This window comes from Triturus cristatus, chromosome 9, assembly GCF_964204655.1.
Source record: "Triturus cristatus chromosome 9, aTriCri1.1, whole genome shotgun sequence".
Taxonomy (NCBI): Eukaryota; Metazoa; Chordata; class Amphibia; order Caudata; family Salamandridae; genus Triturus; species Triturus cristatus.
In genome coordinates this window covers 722,639,488-722,665,884 of record NC_140592.1, presented here as the reverse complement: position 1 = coordinate 722,665,884, position 26,397 = coordinate 722,639,488, and the positions used below count along the sequence as shown (strand labels likewise).

General features: G+C 43.7%; 1 protein-coding gene across 2 annotated transcripts in view; it reads right to left on the bottom strand.

Annotated features, from left to right (window-relative positions):
• LOC146798603 (muscarinic acetylcholine receptor M1-like) overlaps window positions 1–26,397 on the bottom strand; it is a 422,152-nt gene that overhangs the window by 210,808 nt on the left and 184,947 nt on the right. For both annotated transcript variants that reach the window (XM_085625907.1, XM_085625906.1), the window contains exon 2: window positions 925–2,689. In XM_085625907.1, the coding sequence (XP_085482033.1) occupies window positions 960–2,609 (1,650 nt within the window). In that variant the 5' untranslated portion in view covers window positions 2,610–2,689 and the 3' untranslated portion in view covers window positions 925–959. The remainder of the gene's footprint in view (window positions 1–924; window positions 2,690–26,397) is intronic.

The window sequence follows — 26,397 nt, the reverse complement described above, 5'->3', positions numbered from 1 at the left end:
GGAATTTTTATTGTAGAATTCTGTAATTGTGATCCTACGACTACATTTTTACACAGGATCCAAGCATGAATGCCTCCCTGCTCACTCCACAATTACCCCATTATTGATAAAAGTATATAAAGTACCAGTGCATGGATGGGGTTACACACAAAAATTGGTTTTTGAGGGAAATGATAGTGTGATGAATTCAAACTGCTGACCCGATGACAGCATACGGTGTACAGGGAATCTATACCTGGCTTGAAATAATAAAACTTTAGTGAAGTAATACAAGTTAAACAGCTGACAACATTCATACGTAATAAGTACAGAATGGAATAATGGGACAGGGATGTGTGATTAAATATAATTGGGTTTAACTAACATTTTCCTGGATTTACATGTTATCTGCTGAGTTGTTTATAATAACCATGATAATTATAATTAATATGATTTATAAATAATCATATAATTGTAAAATACCATTTATTGTGTGTGCGCGTTCTGATTTGCGGCTACTCTGGCAGGACTCCACTTTATCATTGCTTGCAGATAAGAGGTTCTCTGAGAATTTTTTCTGACTCCTAACACTCCCTCTCTAATGGAGAATAAAGAGAGAGAGAGAGCGAGAGAGAGAGAGAGAGAGAGAGAGAGAGAGAGAGAGAGAGAGAGAGAGAGAGAGAGAGAGAGAGAGAGAGAGAGAGAGAGAGAGAGAGAGAGAGAGACCTGCCATTTCCTCTTTTCAACAAAAAGATCAAATTTCCTTGTAGGTGTAAGGGATCTACTGGTATGACACACAATAATGCTGGGATGAACACAACTGTAGCCCCTTGTCTTCACTTTTATTTCATTTACTTCTCTCCTGCTAATCCCCAAGCATAGAAATTACAGGCAGCAGTAAGCCTGATCCAGAAGTGAAATATAGGCCAGAGAACCATAGCTTACCATAAAAGGATTCACTTGCAGCTCCATCTTGAGACTCAGTGTGCCGGGGTCCTATAGCAGGAGGCCGGCCGCTTGTGTGTCTTCCATTTCCGCTTGTCCCAGTGGCAGAGGAGCAACATCTTGAAGGTGTTGCGAAAGGAGGTGTTGCAAAGGGCATAACACATGGGGTTGACAGTGCTGTTAACATAGCAGAGCCAGTAGCCCAACTCCCAGAGGGTATTCGGCACACACTCTTCTCCACAAAAAGTGGACACAAGCACCATGATGTTGTAGGGGGTCCAGGTAACGATGAATGCCAGCAGGATTGCACTGAGGGTTTTGGCAGCCTTCTTCTCCTTGATCAGGGAGATGCTCTTTCGCTTATTGATCTGGTTTTTGGTGATTGGTGCCTGTGCTTTGGGGGTCCCCCTATCTTTTATAGCAGTAGAGTTCAAGGTGAGTGGCTTTTGTTTCATTGGGCGCTTGTTGGCCCTAGCACTGCTAACTTTTTGTGGGGTCCCCGTTGGGACATCACAGGTATTATTCCTGCTTGTGTTGTTAGAGGAATTCATCAGCATGGCCCTGGCCTGCCGAGGGCTGTCTTTATCTAAAGTTTCACTCGACCCGTCAGAACTAGCTGTATTGGGCGAGCGAACCACAGAATTGATCATGGGCAACTTGATCACAACAGAGCAAATGCTCTTCATTTCAAATGGCTGGTCCTCTCCCTCTGAAGAAGTCAAGGAGTCAGCAGAACCGCCTTCTTCAGTGTTATTCCAGCTCCCATTGCTGCTGTTCTCCTGTTGAGTTTTCTCAGCCAACCGGCTTTGTTTCCAGTTTGGAAAGCAGCAAACCCTCGGCCTTTGTATTGTGGCGGCTGGTGTCTCCACTGCCTGAGATTGGTCAGAGCTGCTTGTACTTCTAAAGCTGTTCATGGCTGGCTGAACAATGCTGGCACTCTCCGAGCCCTGTAGAGCTGCAAGCTCCTTGGTGCGATTTTCTGTTTCCCTGTAGATCCTCCAGTAAAGTATCGACATTATAGTGACTGGCAGGTAGAATGCAGCAATGGCAGTGCCAAATGTAATGATCGGCTCTGACAAGAACTGAATGTAACACTTTCCTGGGCCAACTGTTCTCTCTCCAACTATGTACTGCCAGAACAAGATGGCGGGTGCCCACAAGACGAAAGAGATGGTCCACGCCATACCGATCATTATGGCTGCCCTCTTTGGAGTCCTTTTTGCTCTGTAAGTTAAAGGCCGCGTTATAGAGAAGTAACGATCAAAACTGATGACCAAGAGGTTCATGACGGAGGCATTACTGGCCACATAGTCCAAAGCAAGATAGAGGTCACAGAACACACTCCCTAAAGGCCAGTACCCCATGATAATATACATAGTGTAGAGGTTCATGGAAAGGGCTCCAATGATCAGATCAGCGCAGGCCAGGCTCAGCAGGAAGTAGTTGTTGACAGTCTTCAAATCGCTGTTGACCTTAAAGGCCACCATCACCATCAGGTTGCCAATGATGGTGACCAAGGAGAGGATACCAGTCGTCAAAACAATCAGTACCACCTCCCAGATGGCGTGGCCTCCAATTGGATCTGGTGAGTCTGTGGCATTTGGGGCAACTGACACATTCATGGTGGGAGGCCAGGTGCTCTTGAGATCGTGCTCTAGGAAGCCATCCTGATGTAGAAGCCACATGGAGCTCCGTTTCACAGGCCTTCTTTGGGCTGGAATTAGGGTCCAGAAAAAAGATGAGTTCCACAGCCAGACGATGTCACCTGGAAAAGAAGGAGGAGATAAAAGGAGAGTTAGTCAAAAATTGTTGATGACACTAATAACTCAATAAACCACAATTCATCTTCCCCCAGCTTAGTAACTTTTCACAATGCAATTCATTCTGTCACCATCTCTAAGACAGAAGGTTCCGAATTAGATGGGATAATTGTGAGTAGTGCCCATTTGATTCAGGACATAGTCTAGAAAACTGAACGCTGCAAACAAATGATAGTATTTATTGTTTAAAAATATAGATTGTTGTACTTTTTTTAAACCAACGTTTTCAGTGCAAAGGAAACCGAAATTTGGACATGGTGGTTTCTGAACGACCATGATAGAATTTTTTTTTAGAGCCTTTTGAACTTGTTCAAACATAAGTACAGGAGATGTTTTGCCGATGGTCCACAGCACACTGAAAAGGACACTAAAAAGCAGTAGGACACTGGTCCTTAGATTGAAATTTACGACTTCTTGTTCTACCCGCCGAAGTGAGGGGGGGAAGCCCTCCTTTATAACATGTGTGACTGTTTGTACGTCACGGAAAACAACTGATTAAAGCTGATCCTGATACACAAGAGAGAGAGAGAGAGGGAGAGAGAGAGAGAGAGAGAGAGAGAGAGAGAGAGTCTGGTTTGTCAACCAATAGCATCGCACAGGCCTCAGACTGGAGGCTCACCCACAATAGGAAAATAGTGACACTGTAAGTTGACTCTGCTTAGTGTTAGTTGTACTCTTTTTTCATATAGCCACTCTGATTTTTGATCCTTTACTAAAGTGACAGTGAACGCGTTCCTGTCTCTTCATGCTTCTTGTCTCCATGTTAAACACACAATATATTAGGAATAAAGGGCCCGATGTAGGTAAAACTGAAATACCGATTCCTAAATACCGAATTTTACCGATTCGGTATTTAGGAATCGATATTTCATATGTAGCTAAAAATTCGGTAAAAGATACAGAATCGGTAATACTGATTCGGTAATAAGGAATCACCTTCCCCTTCATCCCTGAGGCCCATAGGAATGAATTGGAAGCCATTCACTATTACTGATTCAGTAAATACCGAATCGGTAATAGGGGGAGCATATTCAAAGGTGGCAGGGTGTCACATTGACACCCTGTTGCACCTCTGAATCATGCATGTGTGCACATATGGCGCACATACATGCCCTAAGGGCATGTATGTCTACCACATGGCACCTTGAAAAAAGCAAATTATTGCTTTTTTTAAAGGTATTCGGTATTTACCATCAACTTGTAATTGGTGGTAAATAACGAATCCTGAATGCACAAATGCACTCACTAGAGTGCCTCCTACACAGCCTTTAAGGATTCTGTATTTTACCGATTCCTTAAAATAAGGAATCGGTAAATTACCGAATCCTTAAAACCTGCCTCCTACATTAGAATGGGCTAAATACAGGTCGGTAACGGGAAAATTACCGATTTTCGGACGTTACCCACCGGTATTTAGCTACCTACATATGGCCCTAAGGCTCCAAACAAAAACACATGTAAACATGAGTTCAAGTCAAGTCAAGAGTAGCTTTATTCGATCGCTGTATCATACAATCATAAAAGCACATAAAAATAATCAATTTGTTACACAGGATAGCAATAAAAGAGTGTATTATATATAAATAATTATAAAATTCAGAGTTAATAACAATATCCCTGTATGTCTTTACGGCCTCAGCACTTAGATTGCAATGCTTTTCCTGTGGCTAAATACTTTCTTTAAAAACATTCCTGTCCTCCACACTCTATGTACATTATCAAGAAGCTGTAATACAATGAGGGCCAGGCGACATGGTCTAATCCCCAGGGATTTTAAGATTGGAATACTCCAAGCTTTTATGTATTCACTATAGAATCTACAAAATAGGACCTCCTGTATAGTGGATCGATCTGAGTGATTATCACAAGGACACAATTGCAATTCTCGAGCTCCGTCATTCATTTCTGGGAAGCTTACTAGTCTATGGAAGAAAGATCCCAAACCAAACTGTAGTCAATAAGAACCTGTCATGGCCACCAGGTACAAATGTTAAATATGGTTGAATATTAAAAGTATTTAAAATCAGTTGGTTATACTGGACACTAGGCTTTATAATTCCAGCCGACGTTCTTAACGTGTCTAGTAACAGAAGACCCTCTTTTTTTAGGTCCTTTCTCGTTACAGTCTGCATGGTAGTCGGGTCAGTAAAATATTCTATTTGACCTAAGTCACGCATAGAATTTCAGACATACCTTACCCTGGAGATAGTTAGAACCTCTTCCAATTTCAAGCTGTCCATTAAAATATCCCTATTTAACTGTTTCTCTGCTTTTGTGCATATCCTGTACCATAGTAAAATAGGCTCCATTTTGATAAGATCAGAAATGTATGGTAAGCCCAACTCGGCATGACACACATACGAAGATGTACTACTCGGAACAGACAGAATATATCTCAGGAAGGTATTTTCCACCGTTTGTAACGTATATGTGTCAACAAATCCCCATATCCCTGCCCCATACATAGCTGTGGAGGCACTTTTCGCTTTGTAAATCTGAATAAGCTCTACTGGCGGTCTCCTGCCCAACTTTCTCGAAAAGTTAACAAGTGCGGCAGTAGTCCTTAAAAACGCTAGTTTTTTTTACTAGTACGGCTTGGACACATGAGTCATTTTGATCAAAGAGTATTCCAAAATATGAACTTCTCTTTGTGGGCTTTATCTTCTGTCCTTCCACAAACATATCCCTACACCTCCGACTACCCCGGCCACACCTCATTATAAAGGTCTTTGAGGTGTTCACCCTGAGACCAAGATTACTCATAAAATTAGAAAAACTATCTTGCACCCTCTGCAGACCTACTTGCGTTTGTGACATTAAAACCGCGTCTTCAGCGTAAAGAAGGGCTGTACAGGATGTCCGGCTATTTGGGGGAAATCTTGATTATCTTTAGTCAGCGCCTCCCACAAGCCATTAATGTAAAGACTAAAAAGAAAGGGGGCTAGGACACATCCCTGCCTAACCCCCCTCCTTATTGGAAATGGGGCAGTGCGATCACCACTCAGGCGAAATCGAACTCGCGCCTTCGCATCGCTATATAAGCGCCTAAGAAAATGGATAATTTGGGCATCTACCCCCATCTCTTCGAGGCTCTCCCAAAGCTTACCATGTATCACAGAATCAAAAGCTGCGGTAAGATCCACAAAAGCTAAAAACAACCTACCCTCCTTCACCCGTGTGTATTTCCTGACAAAGATAGGTAAATTTAAGCTCTGTTCATTTGTCCCTAGGCCCTCACGGAATCCATACTGAATATCAGATAGCACTTTGTTAACTTCTGCCCATACGTATAGCCGTTCTAAAATTATTCGACCAACTACTTTGGTCAGGGAGTCCAATAATGAAATGGGCCTATAGCATCCAGGATCCTGGCGGTTCCCCTTTTTGAAGATTGGCACAATAGTTGATTCAACCCAAGTTGTCAAAAAAGGGGCAAAACAACTAGCAGTGATTACCTGGGTGATAATTGGCCCCCATAGAGTCATGTTTGACTTGAACAAGTCCACAGGGACCCCATCAGGCCCAGGGGCCTTACCGTCCAGGCTTGCAGAGATAGCCCTATTCACTCCCTCCAGTGTAAACTGGAGATAGGAGTATTGGGCCGGAGAGTCCAGGGAGATTTCCCCTTGATTGTTATTTGCTTGCAAGTCAGGGTAACCCTCACCATTATATGCTCTTGTAAAGTGATCAATCCATTGGTCCTCAGTTATAACAATTTCAATTGTCGGACCACCTCCAGGAGTTAAAAAGGGTGCTTTTACAGCTTTCCAATAAGCCGAGCTATCTCCCATTAAAGAGGCCTTATGTAGAGATTCCCATGCTTCATTTCTCAGGGCATGAGTTTATAATGAAACAAAACATTTTAAGGCAAGAAAGTAATCATTCTTTCCACCCTGTTTAAATTCAGTTTAGGTAGTCAAAATGTTTGATTCCTGCTGCAGATAATACGTTTGGCCCAGTATATAACCGGGCGATGGTTATTGTGTCTGACCCAAACTGACACATTTTCAAAGGCTTGAGCACTGCAACCACAGCTGAAAGTTGCCCAATGAACTTCTGCAAAGTTTAGGTAAAGTATTAAACCCTGTTTGTGTCGATTTTAATAACTTTTGACCTATTTGAGCTAGATACAAACAAATTATCAAAATTCTATACAAATAAAGGTTTTTCAGCGTCCATGAATAAGCGTCTTCTGTTCAGTGACTGAATGCTTTGTTTCAGCTTTATGCAGAGCTTTGAATGCACTCGAATTAGCAGTCTCCTAAAAAGGAATCTGCGGTAGAACAGCTGGAGATCATGGGCTCAGGTAAAGACAGTCAATATGATTATATCTACTTTGGAAACCATGCAACATTAGTGCCTTGTTTATGTTACTTTTTAATCTGACGTAAAAATGTCTGTCTTTTGAAGTGTAATTAGTTTGCACTCAACAGAGTTAGAGCGTTCAATAAATAAATAAGTATTTGTTATCAATGAGCTAATTTGAATGTTTTCTTTTTTCAACTTTTTTTGTACAAAATTATTAGGAAAACACACACAATAGTTGATGAAACCTAAAAGTATATTTAATGAGTCACGGTTCTGGGGCAAACATTCTTCATGGAAATAGGCCAGATTTGGAAAACACCTTTCCATTATTTTCCACATAGACTTCTTATTGGTAATCCGCATGCATCTTCAACATTCTTGACGTTTTTAGTAAAGTATTGTCTCATTTAACTTCGTTATCTTTGGAGAGGAGCCCTGGAACCCTCCTTTAACCCCTTTAAATAATGTATCCATTGCATATGCACATGAGGATGGTTGAGTCCAAATGGCAGCATCTTAAAACAGAGCACCGTAAAGCTTTAGGAAATGCCACCATACGGCGCCGATCTGGCTTCACATCAACTTTATGATGGACGAGGATTGATTAGGGCCATCATTTAGAAGTCCGAGGCATTGAGGTGTCCTCGGGTATGCTCTGTGCATCCTCCTCACGCTGCTCCAGCCCAATTTGAGGTGGGTAACAGGCATGCCCAATTTAAGAGGGGAGAGGCACACGCCCAAGACACCAGGGACATTCATTATTTGTTTTTCCGAAACAAACCTGCACTTGGAGATGTGTCAACAACAAAAAAATGTGGTCGGGGTGCATTGCTGCAATGACATGGCCGACCACTTGACGTTGCTCATTTTGGCTTGCAGCGCTACTGTCGTGTTTCAAAAAAATCCAGACCTGTAATAATGGCAGGTGGTTGACCACTGATTGGCGTGGCATACCACACCATGTGGCTTGTCGGATCGGCTGCCAGGGTCTAGATGACTCACTAGGAATTATTAACTATTAAATACTATTTAACTGAGTCAAAACGTTGCTACTATTAACTAACGGATTTTGATCTCACGACAGCATGTCACGCACAGACAGACACACACACGCACACTCAAACACACATAAACACATTAAACACCTGTAATGTCACGCACAGAGAGACACACACAATCACACACAAACACATGTAATGTCACGCACAGAGAGACACACAATCACACACACATAAACACTATAATGTCACGCACAGACAGACACAAACACACATAAACACCTGTAATGTCACGCACAGATAGACACACACACACACATAAACACTGTAATGTCACGCACAGACAGACACAAACACACATAAACACCTGTAATGTCCCGCAAAGAGACACACAATCACACACACATATAACACCTGTAATGTCATGCACAAACACACACACTCACACACACATAAACACCTGTAATGTCAAGCACAGACAGACACACACAGTCACACATACATAAACACATGTAATGTCACGCACAGACACACACATAAACACCTGTAATTTCACGAACACACACACATAAACACCTGTAATGTCACGCACAGATAGACACACGCACACACACATAAACACCTGTAATGTCACGCACAGACACACACACATAAACACCTGTAATGCCACGCACAAACACACACACTCACACACACATAAACACCTGTAATTTCATGCACCTACACACATAAACACCTGTAATGTCACGCACAGACACGCACATAAACACCTGTAATGTCACGCACAGATAGACACACACACACACACACACACACACATAAACACTGTAATGTCACGCACAGACAGACAGAAACAAACACACATAAACACCTGTAATGTCCCGCAAAGAGACACACAATCACACACACATATAACACCTGTAATGTCATGCATAGACAAACACACACTCAGACACACATAAACACCTGTAATGTCACGCACAGACAGACACACACAGTCACACACACATAAACACATGTAATGTCACGCACAGACACACACACATAAACACCTGTAAATTCACGCACACACACACATGAACACCTGTAATGTCACGCACAGATAGACACACACACATAAACACCTGTAATGTCACGCACAGCCAGACAGATAGACACACAAACACATGTAATATCTACTTTGCATGCAAGCCATTCCAACACGTAAAGTATACAGACTGGACCCTCAAACAAGTGAGCTAGTTCAGCCCTTGCACACCTTGTGCACTGACTACTGCGCCCCTCTCTATTCAATACATTTTTGGCAACATGCTCTCAACTTACCTACTTCAGCCTCAACACTACAAAACGCAATTAGATGCAAAGCCATTGAAGGCTCTTGAAAATGAAGAGCTCTGTTCCATTCCCGGTTTCCAGACTGTCTTCAACAATCTCTGATACCCACTTTCCTGCAGCACAGATTTAGGCATTCGAAAAAAAAAAAATAGGAGCAAATCCAGAAGCCCTTTTGGTAATGTCGGTTGCACGAAGCACTTTCGGCGTTTCATCCGATTATTTTCCAAATATGTGGTTAGGTAACTTCACAAAAACATGATCATCAAGAACTCGGAATGGCCTTTCAGAGTTACGTAATAAATACGACCCAAAAACAAAAAACGTTCTTACAACGACCACTAACCAGTCTGAAATGTAAAGGTCTACTTACCCCCTCCTACAATTCAGTAGTAAGCCAGGACTACTGTAAGAACAAGTCCTTACTGGGAACCCCTGCTTGCTGCTGCTGCTGCTTGCAGTCGCACTCACACCGAACAGCGGACATTCGTTCCCTCGCACACTACATGTGAGCACCACTGCCGCATCTGAAATACGCACACGCGATCCGCTCTGCACTAACGTATTTATTATTCTCCTTACCAGAAGTAGTTCAGGCCTTCTTTTACTGCTTATCTAACCTATGCTCTCCTCATGTTCATCGAGCTCCCCTGCATTTGTCTGAGACTGTACGCACTGCGGGATCGCGTCACAGCCGCCGCCATTACAGAATTATTTGCTAACCACTGTCTTTCTTTCTTAAATTCTACATTAGACGTCCACATCATCGATCGGTCAGGGACACACACACATAAAAATGTGTAAAGCAATTTCATGGCCACCCTGCGCCCTGGAGCAGGATCTGCGCCTCCACAGAGCTGCGCTGCCACACGGTATTTGCTCTCCTTTCAAATTAGCATTCAAGGTGATGCCAAAAAAATTCAGCTCCTCTGCCACCAGGTAAGGCGGATGCGTGGCTTGTTTCCGCTGCTCAAGAAATCCCTCGCTTCCTGCTGCTGCCTGATAGACCATGAAAATACCCTTTTCTTTATACCTGGTCTGGCTGCTTCTCCAGATGCCGGAAGCCGGGATGTGGAGGGACATTGTAAATGTTGACAGCCTGGATGCCAAGATCAGTCAGCCCAGAAGTCAATTGTGAAAAACCCTATACAAATTTTAAAACGTCAAAGTATATGTATAGATGGCTATAAAGTGTCACTGTTCTCAGATAAACACTTACTTATTTCCTTCTATCCAGGCGGAGATACTCTCCTCTTGCCTACTCAATTTATCGTACCTGTGAAATCCAAGGCATCGGCCCGCGAAAATGCTTAAGTGCTCGCATTGTCACCCAGAGTACAGAACAAGAAGTCCAACTACTAAATATAGGCCCTGATTCACAAACTGCAATTAGTAGTACGTTTTGTAGTATTACAAAAAACGTACTACAGTTTGCAATTCACAAAGTATGTGCAGAGTTTTACACCTCTGCATTACTTATACTTATTTGTGCAGAGTTCTCCACTTGATTGCAGTCTCCTCACACGTCAGTATTCGTTTTTGTAGTAAATGTGGGAAGGACACAGGAGAGTGGCTTAAAGAAGGGGCAGATTTACTGCAATAGGTGGGGGTGTAAGGGAGGAGTTAGGAAGGTTTAGGGAGGGGCGTCACCCACCCACCAGTGCTTTAAATGGAAAAAATAAATGCAGGTACTCACCAAAAAGAGTGGTGGACTAGGGGGTGGAGTGTGGGGCGGGACTAGGGGCGGAGCCAGGGGTGGGGCTAGGTTTTCAACCTTTCCAAGCTTCATATGCAAGAAATCCAAGTGCAAAGTTAAAATATCGGAAGTTTCTCTCCTATGATTATGGCCCTAATAATAATATTAAGGGTATGTTCAAAAACGTCTCTGAATTTTGCCATGAAAGCTTTGCATGCTGGAATTTTTAGAAACCCTTACTTAGAATGAGAAAGGAGAACTAAGAGTCCCAGCATGCAAAAGCATTACCAGCTAAAATCCATAACTGTCTAAAAGTCTAAAGCATTCCATGGAGCTGTCTGTCGCATTTGGGTTAAACATGGTTTCCCATACGAAACAAGTGGTTTAAATGCACCAAAGCAAAAAAAAAATTGTGTTGCCTGTAAAGTGTTTTTTTGTTTGAGGGTAATCGTAAAATTGGCGGCAAGGGCAGGGATTTACATTCAAGTAAAAATGCTTAATTTAAATTGCTGATGAACTAGCATTTTCAGTCATTTCAAACCATGGTATGCTAAAAAGCTGTACTGCCCTGACGAATGCGCCCCACGCCCTCTCCATTAATTTTAGGATGGACTCTCAACTCCTACTGTGCAGGATCAACGGGTAAACAAACACCCACCAGCCACCCTACGATACTGGAAGAGTTCCAGAGAAGCACAAGATTGCTGTGTCAAGGTGAGAAGAGCTGCTGTTCTCGTGCTCCTGTGCAACTCAGCTCAGGATTGCAGGAGCAGAGGGGTCCTGTGAAAAGTGCTGCCGAGTCACGAGAAAATGAAGCGCACCACCTGTGTCAAGGCCCCCGCCATGAGTACCGGTACTCTCCTTGTCCTAGGAGAAGTTCCGGTACTCAAGAGGCGAAAATTAAAAAGTGCAGGTACTCCGTACCGGTGAGTACCGGCCCATTTAAAGCACTGCCACCCACACAAGAGTAAGCCAATTGCGATACTCAGGGAGTGAAGACGTAACTTACACTTTTGTAGTAAGTTTACATTCTGAGTTTATATTTGTTACTCATGCCCTTAGGGGCATATGTGCAAAGGAAATGGCACAGCACAGCTGCAAATTTAGCAGTGCCGTGCTGCACCATTCCCAAAATGCATGGATGCACAGTATTTCAAGAATACGGCGCACCCCTGTGTTTTCCCTAGCGCCCGCGCTAAAAAAAGCTGCCTAGTGCCAACACAGACACCCTTGCGCCATAGTGCAAGAGTGCCTGTGTTGCAGGGATGATTGATTATTTGCAGGAAGGTGTCCCTTCCTGCACATAAACAATCAATAATGGCGATTTGCTACTTCTATGTGTGCTGCAGAATCAAATCGCTATCATTTATTGATTGTTTTGGTGCATGAAAGAATACCTTCCTGCACAAAACAACCATTAATTGCACTTTACTCTTTCTATGTGTACTGCAGAAGGCAGCAGACATAGAAAAAGCAAAAATGAGGAGAAATAAAAGTATTTTTTCTTTGTTGCGGCAATCTAGCGCCTGCTTTTGCATGGTGTTAGTTTTTGGCGCTGCCTCAGATTTACAGATACTTGTAAATCAGGGGCAGCATCAAAAAGCATCGGTGCTGCGGTGGAACACCCACAGCAACACCCATTGCACGCCCCATTCCTGCAGATACCTGCATGGAAGGGTACCATATTTACAAGCGGCGTTAAGCCACAAAAAGTGGCTTAACGCCACTTTGTAAATATGGAGCAGGGCATTGCACCACTGGAACACCCGTAAAAGTGACATTTCGGTGGTGCAATCCCCTTTTACATATGCTCCGTAGTGTCTGTCAAAATGATAAGCAATAGCATGCAAGCCCTTGTGTTCTTCCTTCATGTTCCCGGTAGCAGGATAGGAACTCCCCACAGTAGAACCTGCTACACCAAGAAGCAATAGGAAAAAAGTACCGAAGCACACAAAAGTTCAGTGTAAATGGTCTGTAAGCCCAATGATGATATCCGATGTACAGGTTATTAAAAGTTGTTTGTTATTCTTCTAATTCTTTCAAAGTCTTCTTTACTTGGTACAGTATCAAAAGAAAGGGCAGCCGACACGTGTTTCGCCACTATACTTTTTCAAGGCTGAAATACTGTATCAAGTAACAGACTCTTCAGGCAAGATGCTCAAGTATGAGTGACGTCAATATCTGTAAAAGTCTAGTTTTCCTAGTGTATGTCTCCCAAAAGTATGTGTCCATGCACAGCAAACAATAGATTGAGTAACCACCACAAAAATGACTGGCACACACATAGGTGCTTGAAAGTGTAGGCAGTTTGAGCAATCTGGCCGTAATAAGCCTGAACTCTAGTATTCTGTTCCATGCAAAGTAAAAAAAAAGGCATATGACTGATAATTTTCGCACTTTGTTGTAAATTAACGCCATATTTATGAGAAACAGATGTATTGAACGTCATAGCCAACACTGGATTGGATGAAGCACAGTTTTGTAACATTTGTTGTCACAGCTGTCTAAACGAACATATACTAAGGCAATGGAATATATCCAATATAAAACTTTCTTTCAGTAAGGGCAGCTAGTTAAGGGTACCCATAATCGCTGAAGAAATTATACAGTTTACACATGGGGTATATTCACAAGCCCCTATCGCCACCACAACGTCACTTTCAGTGATGTTGTGGTGACAATAGGGGCCTCGCCTTATTCGCAAGTCAGTGTTAAGCCACTTAACGTGGCTTAACGCTGCCTTGTGAATAGGCCCCCTTTCACGCTGTGTTTAGCGTCAAAGGGGCGTGCAGTGGGTGTTGTGGTGGGCCTTCCACCGCAACACCCATTGATATTTACGCTGCCCCCTATTCACAAGGACAGCGTAAATAGGAGCTAACGCCAAACTTGAGACCAGGAAAACCCTGGTCTTAAGTTGGCGATACGAGGAGAAATGCTTTATTTCTCCTCGTTTTTGCAGTTTCCATGTGTGCTGCCTTGTGCAGCACACATGGAAAATGCACAATGCCATGGTTTGTTTATGTACAGGAAGGTGTCCCTTCCTGTACATAAACAAACCTTTAAAAAAAAATAGCGGGCCTGATTCACAGAACCAGCTTAAGACAAAATCCTAAACTTACTACCATTTACTCATTTTGGTATTCACAGCAGGCACTTACTCATTGATGAGTAAGTGCCTTCTGTGAATACCAAAATGAGTAAGTGCACCTAAAATGCCAGTTTGTAACTTACATGTGTGCTGTTTCATGCAGCACACATGTAAGTTACAAAACGGCGTGCGCAGAACTAATTTAAGACAAAATCCTAAACTTACTACCATTTTGGTATTCACAGAAGGCACTTACTCATTGATGAGCACATCTGTATAGACTTTGCTACCAGGTCTCATGCTCTTCGTAATGTCCAACCTTTGTTGTGCACAAGTTCGGAAGGAAGGTAGGTGGGACCAGTGACCTCATGAGGAAACTAATCATGGGCTGCACACGCCTGTTAGCTGACGGGTTAGGCCAGTAGCACTGGTGAATGCTGCATTAGTAACACTCAGAGCTGTGCGAGACTCGCCTTGTCCTGGACACTGTTCTTGGTCTGCCAGCAGCAACGAAATCTGCAGGCAAAATATGCAGAGTTTCTTCACTATTTTTTTTCTGCATCAGAATGCTTCATGAGATTATTCCACTCTTGACTATGAACTGTTGGAAGACTGTCGTCAGACAACTGTTTTGTCCCACTTAGTTATCTTTACCCTGGCACTATTGGTTACCTCATCCGCTGTCTGGAATTTAATAAAATTAGTCTGCCAAGCTTATTAAATGCCTTTCAGTATGTACCTCGATTATCCTCCATCTCAAGATTCCTCATTGGCTACCTATAGCTTCTTTGTATTGGACTTTATGCTTTACACCCTCAAAAACCTGTTTACTTCCTTTTTCACTGAGGTTTGTTTGTTTCACTATCTTTTTCATAAAAAAGTGAAAACAGTTCTCTTCACTTCCTTGTAAATGGTTACGCTAATGTCAGTTACCTTAAGTGGCAGGATGCCTTTACAGGTAAGAGTGAGCTCTACAAAACCTGTTTATTCAAGGAACATCAAGTTGATTGAAGAAGACACTCTGAGTAAAGAGGTGTAGGTGGTGACTGATAAATGTTAGGCAAGTGGCTCATGGGTGGGCAGACAGGAGGGTGGCTGGAACAACAATTGGATATTACTGGCATGCGAAAGAAAAGTTATGCATTGAAGAAGGGTGACTCCAAAGATAGTTTGAGTTAGTTTATAAAGCTGAAGTTAGAGAAAAAGTATTTATCTAGCCAACAGAGGCCATTTGGTCAGGAGAGTGACCAAGGATAAGGCCAGGGACATTTTTTAGTAGCCTACAATGGACAATGATAGAGGAGCTAGTTAGAACAGGTTTCCAATAAGCAGATACAATTGAAGGGAAACATATAAGAAATTCACCATCGTCACAAGTAGAACCCCTCAAAACTGTGGATTAAACTAAGTTTACCTGTTCGACCATTTGAGGCTTTGTTTCAGACAGAAAGGTTTATTTTGAACCTTGCAAGCTATAGTTCCAAATGGTTGAGTGCAAAGTGCGAAGGTATAGTGAAACACTGCCACTAAGGTTGAATTTTGTAAAACAGCATTTTGTCTTGGATAGTGTGGAGGAAACCATTCTGCTAATGGAATACAACTTATCTCAAAGGAGATGTAGGATTTCCTGAAGGGGGGGGAAGGGGTGTGAAACATTAAGGATGGCTATAAATAATTCTCTAGCGAACACAAAAGTCAAGAGGTTAAATAGGGTAATGAAGCCATGTGTTAGACGGATGGGGGTAGAAAGGAAACCGTGAAGAGTGTTAAATTCAAATAATGTGGGACCACTATAGAGCTCCCAACAAGGCCAGTGGCATATATCCTTTTGAATGCTGGAGAGAAAGAACAGGTAATGCGAAGATAACTCTAGGATGGTTGATGAGAGGTAAAGGAGTAGAAAAGGTGGGTTTGGATGAGGTAGTGCAGAAAGTTACTAATCATCAGAAAGAGTGTAAGGCCCGGTATGATAGGGGAACACTGGATAAGAAATGTTGCATGCCGGTGTGGATATGTGGTGTGTGAGAAAGCCTAACATACATTAAACTTCCCTAAAAACAAGTTTGTATGCACATCATTAGCTGTTTCCCACACAACTTCACATGCATTCAGAGTGAGCTCTATGAGGAACACGCTTACACCCAATACATCCATCAATCTTATGCCCCAGACAACCACATAACCACCCAGCTCGTTCACAGACCACCCACAATCACTAGAGAGCATACCACCGTGCTCATCTGTGCCTTTTTCAACCCATGGTATCACATCCGGCATTGCTGGCATTATGATGAAAAACTAGCACTAAAGTTTACTTTTATTATCTACTACGTAGCTAGAGTCATAAAGCCGTAACACCACAGAATCTAAAAACCATGGGGTAGATTTACAAGTACTGATGCATCTCTGCATATTAACAGAGATGCATCAGTTCAATTGCGTGACGCAAAAAAACCCTTGTGCCACCATGGATGGGTCGCATTTACAAGGCGGTGCACCGTGGCACAAGGATCGACAGATGCGTCACGCAACTGTTGGTGTACCGGTAACGCATTGCTGGAGTCGTGTCGCAAGCACGACGCAACTCCGGCAATTTTCAGGAATGCCTATTTCTAATGTGCTGCGTTACTCCTTAAGACTGCTTCAAGCAGGCGTAAGGTTTTGACACAGTGGCATCGTAGAACTGACTCAGTGAAATCTTGTAGATTTCACTGTCACTTTTCCGAGGCTTTTTTGCGTGGTAACGACCACCCTGCAAACATCATACCTGACGCAGGTATTATGTGACGCAGGGCTTTACAACTTGAGGCATTTCCCTAGATGCGCCACGCTGTAAATGTGTCGCAACGTGGCGCATTGTTTATGCCACCGCTGTGTCACAAAAGTGACACAACGGCGGCGTTAAAGTGTCACACGGGGCTTGTAAATCTGCCCCAGAAGGTTCTCTCAATTACTCCTAAAAAACAAAGCACAAAAATAGGGTGGAAGGGGGTTCTGTCTGTATGTAACTAAAAGCAACGTTTTTGACGTATCTGTCCGCTAAACAGCAACAATTGAATTCAATGCCCTCTTTGAAAAGTAACCAAGGGAATGCTTTCTTGCTTTCAGAGAAATTTTTCCTACATTCCAAACTGTAAATGAGTCCTACGACATTTTTCTGGGTTACCGGTGGCCTATACAATAGATCTACAGGAAGCTCTGTCTATAAGGCATCACCGTAATCGGCCTTGAATTAATGGCTGTAGTAACTAGCGGGGCTTGATGCTATGTAGTAAATAGAATAAAGATGTTGCAAAGTTTCTTGATTAAAGAAACATTTCCTTTTAACATTCATGATTCTATTTATTACGGTCATTTAATTTATATTACGCCTTAGTTTTTGACCGTAGTAAAAACTTAGATAGATATCTTGAGGGAGGGGCTTGAAAGGGGAAGAGTTGGCACGTGAAATCCCTTTTCCTTGTTTTGAAGAGTGATATTCGTTTAGTATATCACTCGAAAATTAGGCAGTTGCCGTATTGTTCTGCATTATAATTCTTGCCCTTTCAGAGAGCGCACATATCCTCTGCCAGTCTTTATATAATGCATACCACTCCGGTCACATTCCAGCTCACCATTGCCTCTAATGTTCTTTGCTCAGTACCAGAGACACAACAACTGTATCTAGGACGGGGTGATCAATTGGAACTCATTCCTCCTCACCTACACAAAATTGTCCCACAAGGACGCTCTTAACTCAAAGCTACTCGACCAAGTCCTTCAAACCCCTTCCTACCTAAACACTGGATAAAGCTAAATCCGCAGTCACACACCTTGAATCCACCTTTCGACCTCCTCATCACACTTATATTTTTTTATATACCCTTTCCAGCTCTTCCAGTGCTCGGATGCCACTCCTTACTCAGTGTTACTTCTAGGGTGTCGGTGGCGTCAACCCCATACACCGACTCCTACATTGATCCACTGCCCCTCTCCATCTAGTTCTTTATTTATTTTTACTTTTTGGGAGGGCCTTAAATCTGCAATTCGCTAGTAGGTTTTTCTTTTTTTTTAATGCGCTTTTGCACAATTTATTTTTATTTTTTATATTTGCAGTTTAACACCACTGTCTTGGAACGGTACAGTAAAATAAAACAGTAATGGACACTGGCACTGCAGCATCCAGATACATACCTGCAGTTGTGTGGTGATGCATGAACAGGCCTAGATCATGAGGCCAGGACCACTGCAGCATAACAAAACATACGTGATCATGCTTGGTGACGCATGAGTGTATACCTCACTGACGTGATGCTGGCTCTTCCGCATTGGCAACACCATTGTTTTTAATAAAGGTCAATGCTATTCAGCATCCACAAAAAAGCATTGGGAAAGACAAAAGGTTGACTAATGTGTTTTAAAGGGGTGACTTGGCCAATGAATCCTTCAAAGTAGTATCTCTATCGGCAGGACGGTATGAGGTATGGCTCTTAGAGTGGCAGACTGTTGAAAATGAATGGCAGTGGTAGACTGGCACCAAATCGAAGGTCTGGCTACTATGTCAACAGTAGAATGTCTGACTAACATATTCTACGAGACTAACTGAGCACAAACTCCACAAGTTAGTTTCAGTGGACAGCACTACTAAGGATTTTGTAAACTCTCAACAGAACTGTATTCCCTGGATCCAGCTGAGAAAGAACAAATGGGTTAGTTTAGGGTTTGGCAGATGCTGGGCATCTGTCAAAGGTCAGGGGATGTCCGATTTGCAGAAATTTCACCTTGGGGCACACATGACTCACTCTCGATACCGGTGTTTGCCCCGAGGTGATTTCCTTTTTTTATAGGAGGTGCCCATGCTACCCTTCTCACCTTTCCCATGAGTATTTTGCCACTTACAACTGCAGAGCAGTTTAATTAGGCACCACAGTCCTGGGGGCGAAAGGCTTGTCCACAAGAATGATGTGGCACAAAGTCCGCATACAGCGGCGAACGACCTTTACAACACAGTCGTTACACCGCGATACATTTACATCGCGGTCATTACAACACAAGTCGTTACAATGACTTGCGCTGGATGGCGCTTTACACTAAGGAATAGTATGATTTACTATTCCAACCTATTCCAACACCTTCCCTACTGTTACACATACTGGAGTTGGAATAGTAAATCATATTATTCCTAAGTCCAGGACCTCTAGCGCAAGTCGTTGTAACGACTTGCATTGTAATAACCGCGATGTAAATGATCGCGTTGTAACATCACATATTCGCACACAGCAGATGCCCTGTCTGACAAAACTATGGTTCCTCAGCTTTATGTAAAGGAGTGGGACAGCTTGGTTTGCCTACTGCTGAGCATTAGGTGACTCTGCCATCATAAACCTATAGACGGTGGCCCATCCACCTTAGAGCTGCTCGCATTTCAGTATCAGAAGGCTTGCCAATTTAGAACTGGCTTTCCTACATTAATTATTTAGGTTTCACCTGCACAGCGCTTGCGATATGCTTGAGAAAAATCTATTACATTTAATATAAATCTTAAAAGGAGCTTACATCCCAGCCTCACTTTTCATTGGTTCCCTTGCTTGCCACTTACTTTTCCTCTGTTTCTATTGGCTGTAGCATACTATTTCCTGTTGTTTTCCACTTGTGCTACTCTTATCAGTCTCCCAAGGCCCAATTATTTATTTTCATCCGTGTGAGAAAGTTCCTCTTTCTGCATGGTTAGCCCCCGCTTTTTGCCTGATTTTGATGTGATTTCAATTGTAGTGCACAGGATCCCTGCCAACCAGGTCCCCTGTGCCAGGGCTTCTTCCCTAAAAACAAATCTCCAATTGGTACTTCTGCCACTTCAAGTCCCTAGTAAATGGTACCCTGAGGACCTAGGGCCTGGTAGCTGAAGAGGATCCCCTGGGACCCCCCTCACTGAGACCATGCCACTGCTCTTTCAGCTTGCATGCCCCTGTTAGGGAGAAAATGACAAAGTCGACATGGCGCCCTCCCTGGGTGCCATACCAACCAGCACTGCCTGAGGGCATAGGTATGTCACCCCTCTAGAAGGCCTCACAGCCCTAACACGGGGCGCACTATACGACAGGCGAGGGCATATCTGCAGAAGCAGATATGCCCCTACAATATTGGGGTCCATTCCTTAATATTGTAAATGCTAAGGAAGCCATAGAGAGTACATAGGCTGGAAACTCAACAACTGAAGTTCTACAGCACCATGATGGCTTCACTGAGCACAGGAGAGTTTGGCACCAAACTACTCCTCTTAATAAATCCACAATGATGCCAGTGTGGGATTTATTGTACCATGTACCCAGAGGATACCTCAGAGGTGCCCTCTGAAAACCTACCAACCCCTGTCTTTGACCAGCTGTTGGCAGCCAGCCACCACAAGAAATGTTTCTGGACCCCTGGGTGAAGAGCCCATGCTCTCTGTGACCAGAAACAATGCGCATTCTGGGCACAGGTGTCACACCTCCTCCCCCAGGATAGGCCAGTGCTGAAAGAGGGATGCTTCAAAGGCCTGCCGCCTTCGTAATGCAACCCTCAGTCTCTACTGCTGCAGCAGATGACTGCCCCTGGTTATCACTGCGACTCTGGGTGGGAAAACCATTGAGAAAACTTAGAGGAATAGGAGGTCTGCCAACTCCACCTCTAAGGTGGGGGAGGCGAGGTAAAGCCCATCTTTCAGTCCCATTTAACTTGATGATGGAGAGACCCCTTCAATCAGGGCTAGGTCTATGCCCCCTCCCACAGAAGGGTGGCATAATAGAGGGTGTAGTCACCCCAGCTAAGGTGCCCATTGGCCCTACATGGCACTCCCCTAAAACGGACATAAATCTAAAACACCCCTAAATCTAGTATTTAGGTGCTTCGCCCAAACCTAGAAACTAGATCTGTGTTGACCTAAGAAGTAAGAAGATGACCCTGCAGAGAAGACTGAAGACGACGACTGCCTTTTCCCTAGCCCAACCGGCCTGTCTCCAACTTCTGCGTACCTGTGACCAGTCTTGCAGCCAGCGACCTCTGAAAACCCCGGGAGGACTGGTGCATTTGAAAAAGTCTCCAGTCTCCTGTGGACAGTGGACCTGTCCAAGAAGAAACAAGCTCCAATTACCTCGAATCCAGGTGGATCCGTGTCTCCTACCCACTCTGTACCCAACATCCGCAGCCCATGTCTAAGTGGCTCACCTGTACAATGAAGTCAGTCTAGCAATCCTGACCTTGTGTCCATTGTTGGCTCACCTCTCCTGATCTCTATGGTGACACCTGCAGTGTGAATCCAGAGGCTCCCCCTGTTGAAAGGCATCCCTGTACTCGAAGTTCTTGTACCTTGGTGAGCTTAACTGACGGTGCCCCTACAACCCCCTACATGTCTCCTTATCTCTGCTGTTGTTGGTCTCCCTCCTGCAGCCTCCGGTGCTACGCCTGCAGCCTTTCGGCTAAAAGAAGAATCTCTATAGAAAAGCATTGGGTACCGGACGCTGATTTTGCACCCGGCACCCGGCCGCCCTTGTCCTGCTTATGGTGTATGTTTGGTGCTGCTTTGTGGCACTCCCTGTGCTGGTGTTTACCCCCAAAGCCTGGCCCCTGCAACAGATATACCTACCGGCAAGCAGTGTGACTGCAGGCTCTATTGAAAAGCATTAAGCCAAACTCAAATTTTGACCTCTGCACATGGCTGCCCCTGTGCCGCGGGTGGTGCAGTTTGGGAGTCACCTGACTCTTGCCCCTTGCTGACTATTGGTTCCAAAGACTGGGATTGTAAGTGCCTTACTTACCTGTTTAACCGCAATATTGTTTTCCCTATAGGATAACATTGAAAAGTTTGTAAGCGTTGATTTTTCAAAGTGAAAAGTATTTTTAATTCAGAACGTTCTTACCTTATTGCAAAGACTTTGGTCTTAAAATAAAGTACAAACAAAGTATAATTCTCTAAAATTGGTCTGGATCTCCTTTTTGAGTCATGTATCCATTATTGATCACTGTAATGCAATAAATGTCTTACACTCCTCTGTGTTAGGCCTAAGGCTGCTCGCCCATACTACCACTAATAGAGCACTTTGGGTTTTACATTGAGACCTATACACTTTTGGGGAACCACTGGACTCTGTGCACGGTATCACCACCCAGTGGTAATACCATATACAGGGCCAGCTTCCTACAATCAGCGTTGGTGGGTGGAACTTCTTTTTTTCCCTTTTCGACTGTATCTCGTTTTTGTTTAGGTTTAACTAATCTCTCCCTGCCTGCACTGATTTGAAGAGTGCTTATAATCTCTTCCTGCCTTCATGTATTTGAAGCATGCTTGTCGTCTGCATGTTTTTCACTGCTACGGTATGTGAAGCCCCTACATTTTCACACTAAACAAAATGCATTTATAGTTAGTGCATTTTAATAAAAGGATGCCTTCTTGTTGTGTAACCATGTTTAAGAGTGAGTGGTAATATTTTCAGTGTATTGATATGCATCTCTAAACAAACCGGCACTCAGTTGCTGTCACTTAATTAATCCTCCAGTGCTTTATTTTCTATGTTGGCCACAGAGATGGTGAAGCAGTCATCTCAGACAAACTCAGCAAGCATGGCGCAGCTCTTGGTGGTGGAAGTGGGGCCCAGTGGATGACCATGGTAGTTCTGTACACACTGCTCGCTCCAGTACCAACACTGCGAGCTGAAGGATTCGGTTTGATCAATTGTTGGTGCCGGGGCGACCATAGCAGTCCTTTTGGTTACCAGAGAAAAATGGAAGTGTAAGAGTAGCAACACTTTCCGTCCGTCCAAATCTTCTTTGAAGGACAGGCAGTGTCCTAGACAGTGACACTGCCTGGAAACACCGGCCATCTTGGAAGAGTATTTTCTCCTACACAGAATTTATAGTGTGGCGCAACTTTACTCAAAAAAATACCTATTTTAAAAGTAATGTTTTTATCTGAATTTATTTTTTATCTCAAATATGAAATACAGTTTTCAATCAATCAAAACCTTTTTTCACTTCACCCTGGAGTTCATTTGATTAGTGTAGGAAAACAGGCACTAAACGTTTGCTTTCATTGTTCTTCATGAGGGACGAAAACCTCAAGGAAGCACACATTTTGGCCTATTGACAGTCGAGGAGGAAGATGTGATCCCTCTGCCTGTTTATAGCTAACAACTGCTGCAGGGATTCTGCTCTAGAACAGACGTATGCTTGGGACCATAGAACATCAGCATGTAGGAACTGAGTCACCAAACCCCATCATTATCTATGGGCCTTAACCCGACTAGTTTATAGTGCCTCATTTGCCCTCCAAACCTTTCCAGAGAGGCAAGTGATTTGGCACCCCAAAACACAACACTCCTAACCCTCTCATGGATCGCGGAAGCAAGTCACCCCTTGTTCCTCTCTCACTCGTTCTTGTCCACAATAAATAGAGAAGATACACGATGAAAGTTGATAATGTTTATTTAAACTATTGTGCTCTAATGTGCAATAGTTGTACCACAATTAGCAAACAAATACAGGACAGTAATGCAATTAGCATAGCTATTAGATCATAAACAATAAAAAGTCCTGTCATATTATCTGACAAATTTGCCTAAACCCACCCTCACTACGAAAGCTAAATGGTTATAGATTATAGATCTCTGGGTTTAGCAGCGGACCCCATACCTTAGCATTCTTAGATAGTTATTCTACATCCCAGCTAATGCAGCTCGTGTCTCAGGAACTTTGCGCTGTCTGCCAGTCTCCATTCTCTGTGTGTGTTAGAACAACATCTCCTGAGTTATATGACAAAACTCGAGTTTTCAAAAACAGCAGCTGGGTGTATCCATTATGTCTCGGTGCTAGTGCTCAACCAGAGAGAATAATAAAAGGCAGTGTTATTTGACCTTGCGTAGGCTGTGCAGACTTAATCCCAAGAAAAGGACCAAAATGTGTGGTAACTATATGTGAAAATATGATGTGGCACAAAAACAAGCGTATGCTATGGTAACGTGTGTAAAGCAAAAGACGCCTACAGCGTTCATAATTAGGCCAACATAGGGAAAATTACAATGTCACTAAAGGAAACACACGACACAACCGACCAGCTGGAAATCTAGAAGCAAGGTTGAATGTGAAGTTCCATCCATCTATCTATCCATCCATCCATCCATCCATCCATCTATCCATCCATACATCTATCTATCTGTGTATATTGGTGGTAATGGAACATCTGTCTTATGGCACTTTGAACGTGCCAATCTGTGACAGTAATCGTCACATAAATACTATGGCATGATGCATTAAGGCACTTGTGGCCATACTATGTGTAGATTTTCTTGTGGGAGAATATGTATTTGTATGACAAATTATGACATATTGTTTCCCCTCTGAGTTCTTGTGATGTGCTTGATGTTGGCTACATCTACACCCTCGTTAGCTTCAAAGCATATCAGCTATATAACACAGAAAGTCCAAAATAATCTGTCATTGTTGAACACCTTTGAAGGATGACTCTCGCACCACAAAAGTCATGGATGAAAAGCTCTGATCTGTCTGAAGTACTGAGCAATACTGTAGGCGCTATCCATTGCTTGCCTGAGCCAAAGGCAGGAAGCAATCGTGGGCAGAGTCCTCTAATACCCACTCGATGCTGTACAGGAAGTTTGGCCTAGGTGGGTTCTTGGTGAGATCAGACTTATGGCCCTGTGGTGCATTGAGCTTAGGACCCGTGCCTAGGTACCACACGTCACTTACAAAGCCTCACTTAGACAACATAACAATGTAATGGATGGAAATGCTGGAGTAATTGCTCATGACCAGCGCTTACTGTGGCCGCATTCCATCATTAGTGTAGTTTGCCTAAATTACACATGGGGTGAACCATATGGAAGTCAGTCAGATCCTCTCATCACTCATCTAGCTGGAAGCACCATTCCGCATATCACTCGAATCATGTTGTATCTTGCCATTGTACGAAAGCTTATCTGATTCCTGATGGGGTGTAGGCTTGGTAAGTGTGCTCTGTCAAGGTTGAGGTTTGGCTTGGCAATGACTACTCTCTGTATACTGGCTGTGTCAGCGCGGTTTCTGGCTGCCGACTGTGCCCAGGTAAGCAGTGGGTTTCCTGTGGTAGTCTTGCCCTGCCACATTGTTGTTCATGGATGCTGGTGAGTTGCCCCGTATGCAGCAATACTCCACACTGTCCTTCACACATGTACACCTCCCTGTTCATTTCACTTCCCCCTCCTCCTCTCTTCCCGCGTGATGTCACGCTTATTCCTAGAATTCCCACACCCACGCTTTGCTGCTCAAGGTTTAGTTTCAAGCATGCACTTCCACTGTGTGTAATCTGCCCCCTCCCCTGTAGCTCCTAGCGTGAGTTTTATACGGTCTTCTTAGTAATGCATTTTTAGGTCTCGCCTAGCTATTGCGTCGCAATCGCAATGCGAGACTCTAGTAAGGGGCTCCCAAAAGTGCTCCCAAAAGTGGATTTCATGGCGAGCACGCGCACAATCACGTGCATCGTGCCGCCATGCAATCCACTTTTGAGAAGCGCTTCAGCCCACTGGCGCGTGCACCTACTTCAAAGGGTCCGCTCCCCCGCCTGGAATGCGCTCCCCCGCCCCTTGCCGCTTCAAAGCCCGCGTTTAGCGAGATTAAAGTGACACTTCAATCTGGGCACGAGACTGACGTACAGCAGCGCACGGGGAGCTCGAGCCCACGGGAAGACACACGCTACTTTTGTCTTCCTTGTTTGTTTAGACAGTTATACAGACGCTGGCTTTTCACTGACGAGACCACTCGATTGTGCTTGATTTCAAACATATGTCCCTTTTAATAGTCCCTTCCGGTTCATTTTCGGTAGGGGTGGCATACAGTTTATTTCAACGAGCCTTTCGAAGTTTTAGAGCTGTTCTCTCATTCGAGTATTTTCACCGGTTCCAGCTCCCTTTCACCAAGATCACTTATGGCTTTTCTTCTTCACGCTGTATGTCGGCAGAGCGCTCCTGCGTCTCACCAAGGGCAGAAAGCGTTACCTAAATTCTAAGCTAATACAATACACCGCACTCTCTTCCCACACAGCTGCTGCTCGCTACTCTCGTGGTGACGCGGTTTTCGCTAACTTATTTGTTGTGGAGAATCTAAATTATATAGCTCAATTCGTACTCAGAGGGGTGGTTAGTCACTACAACTCCCAAAATTCATTCAGGTGTTAAATGAAGACTTACGTGGAACATGGTATCCCGGGTGTTGTTTTTTGCATTACCTGCA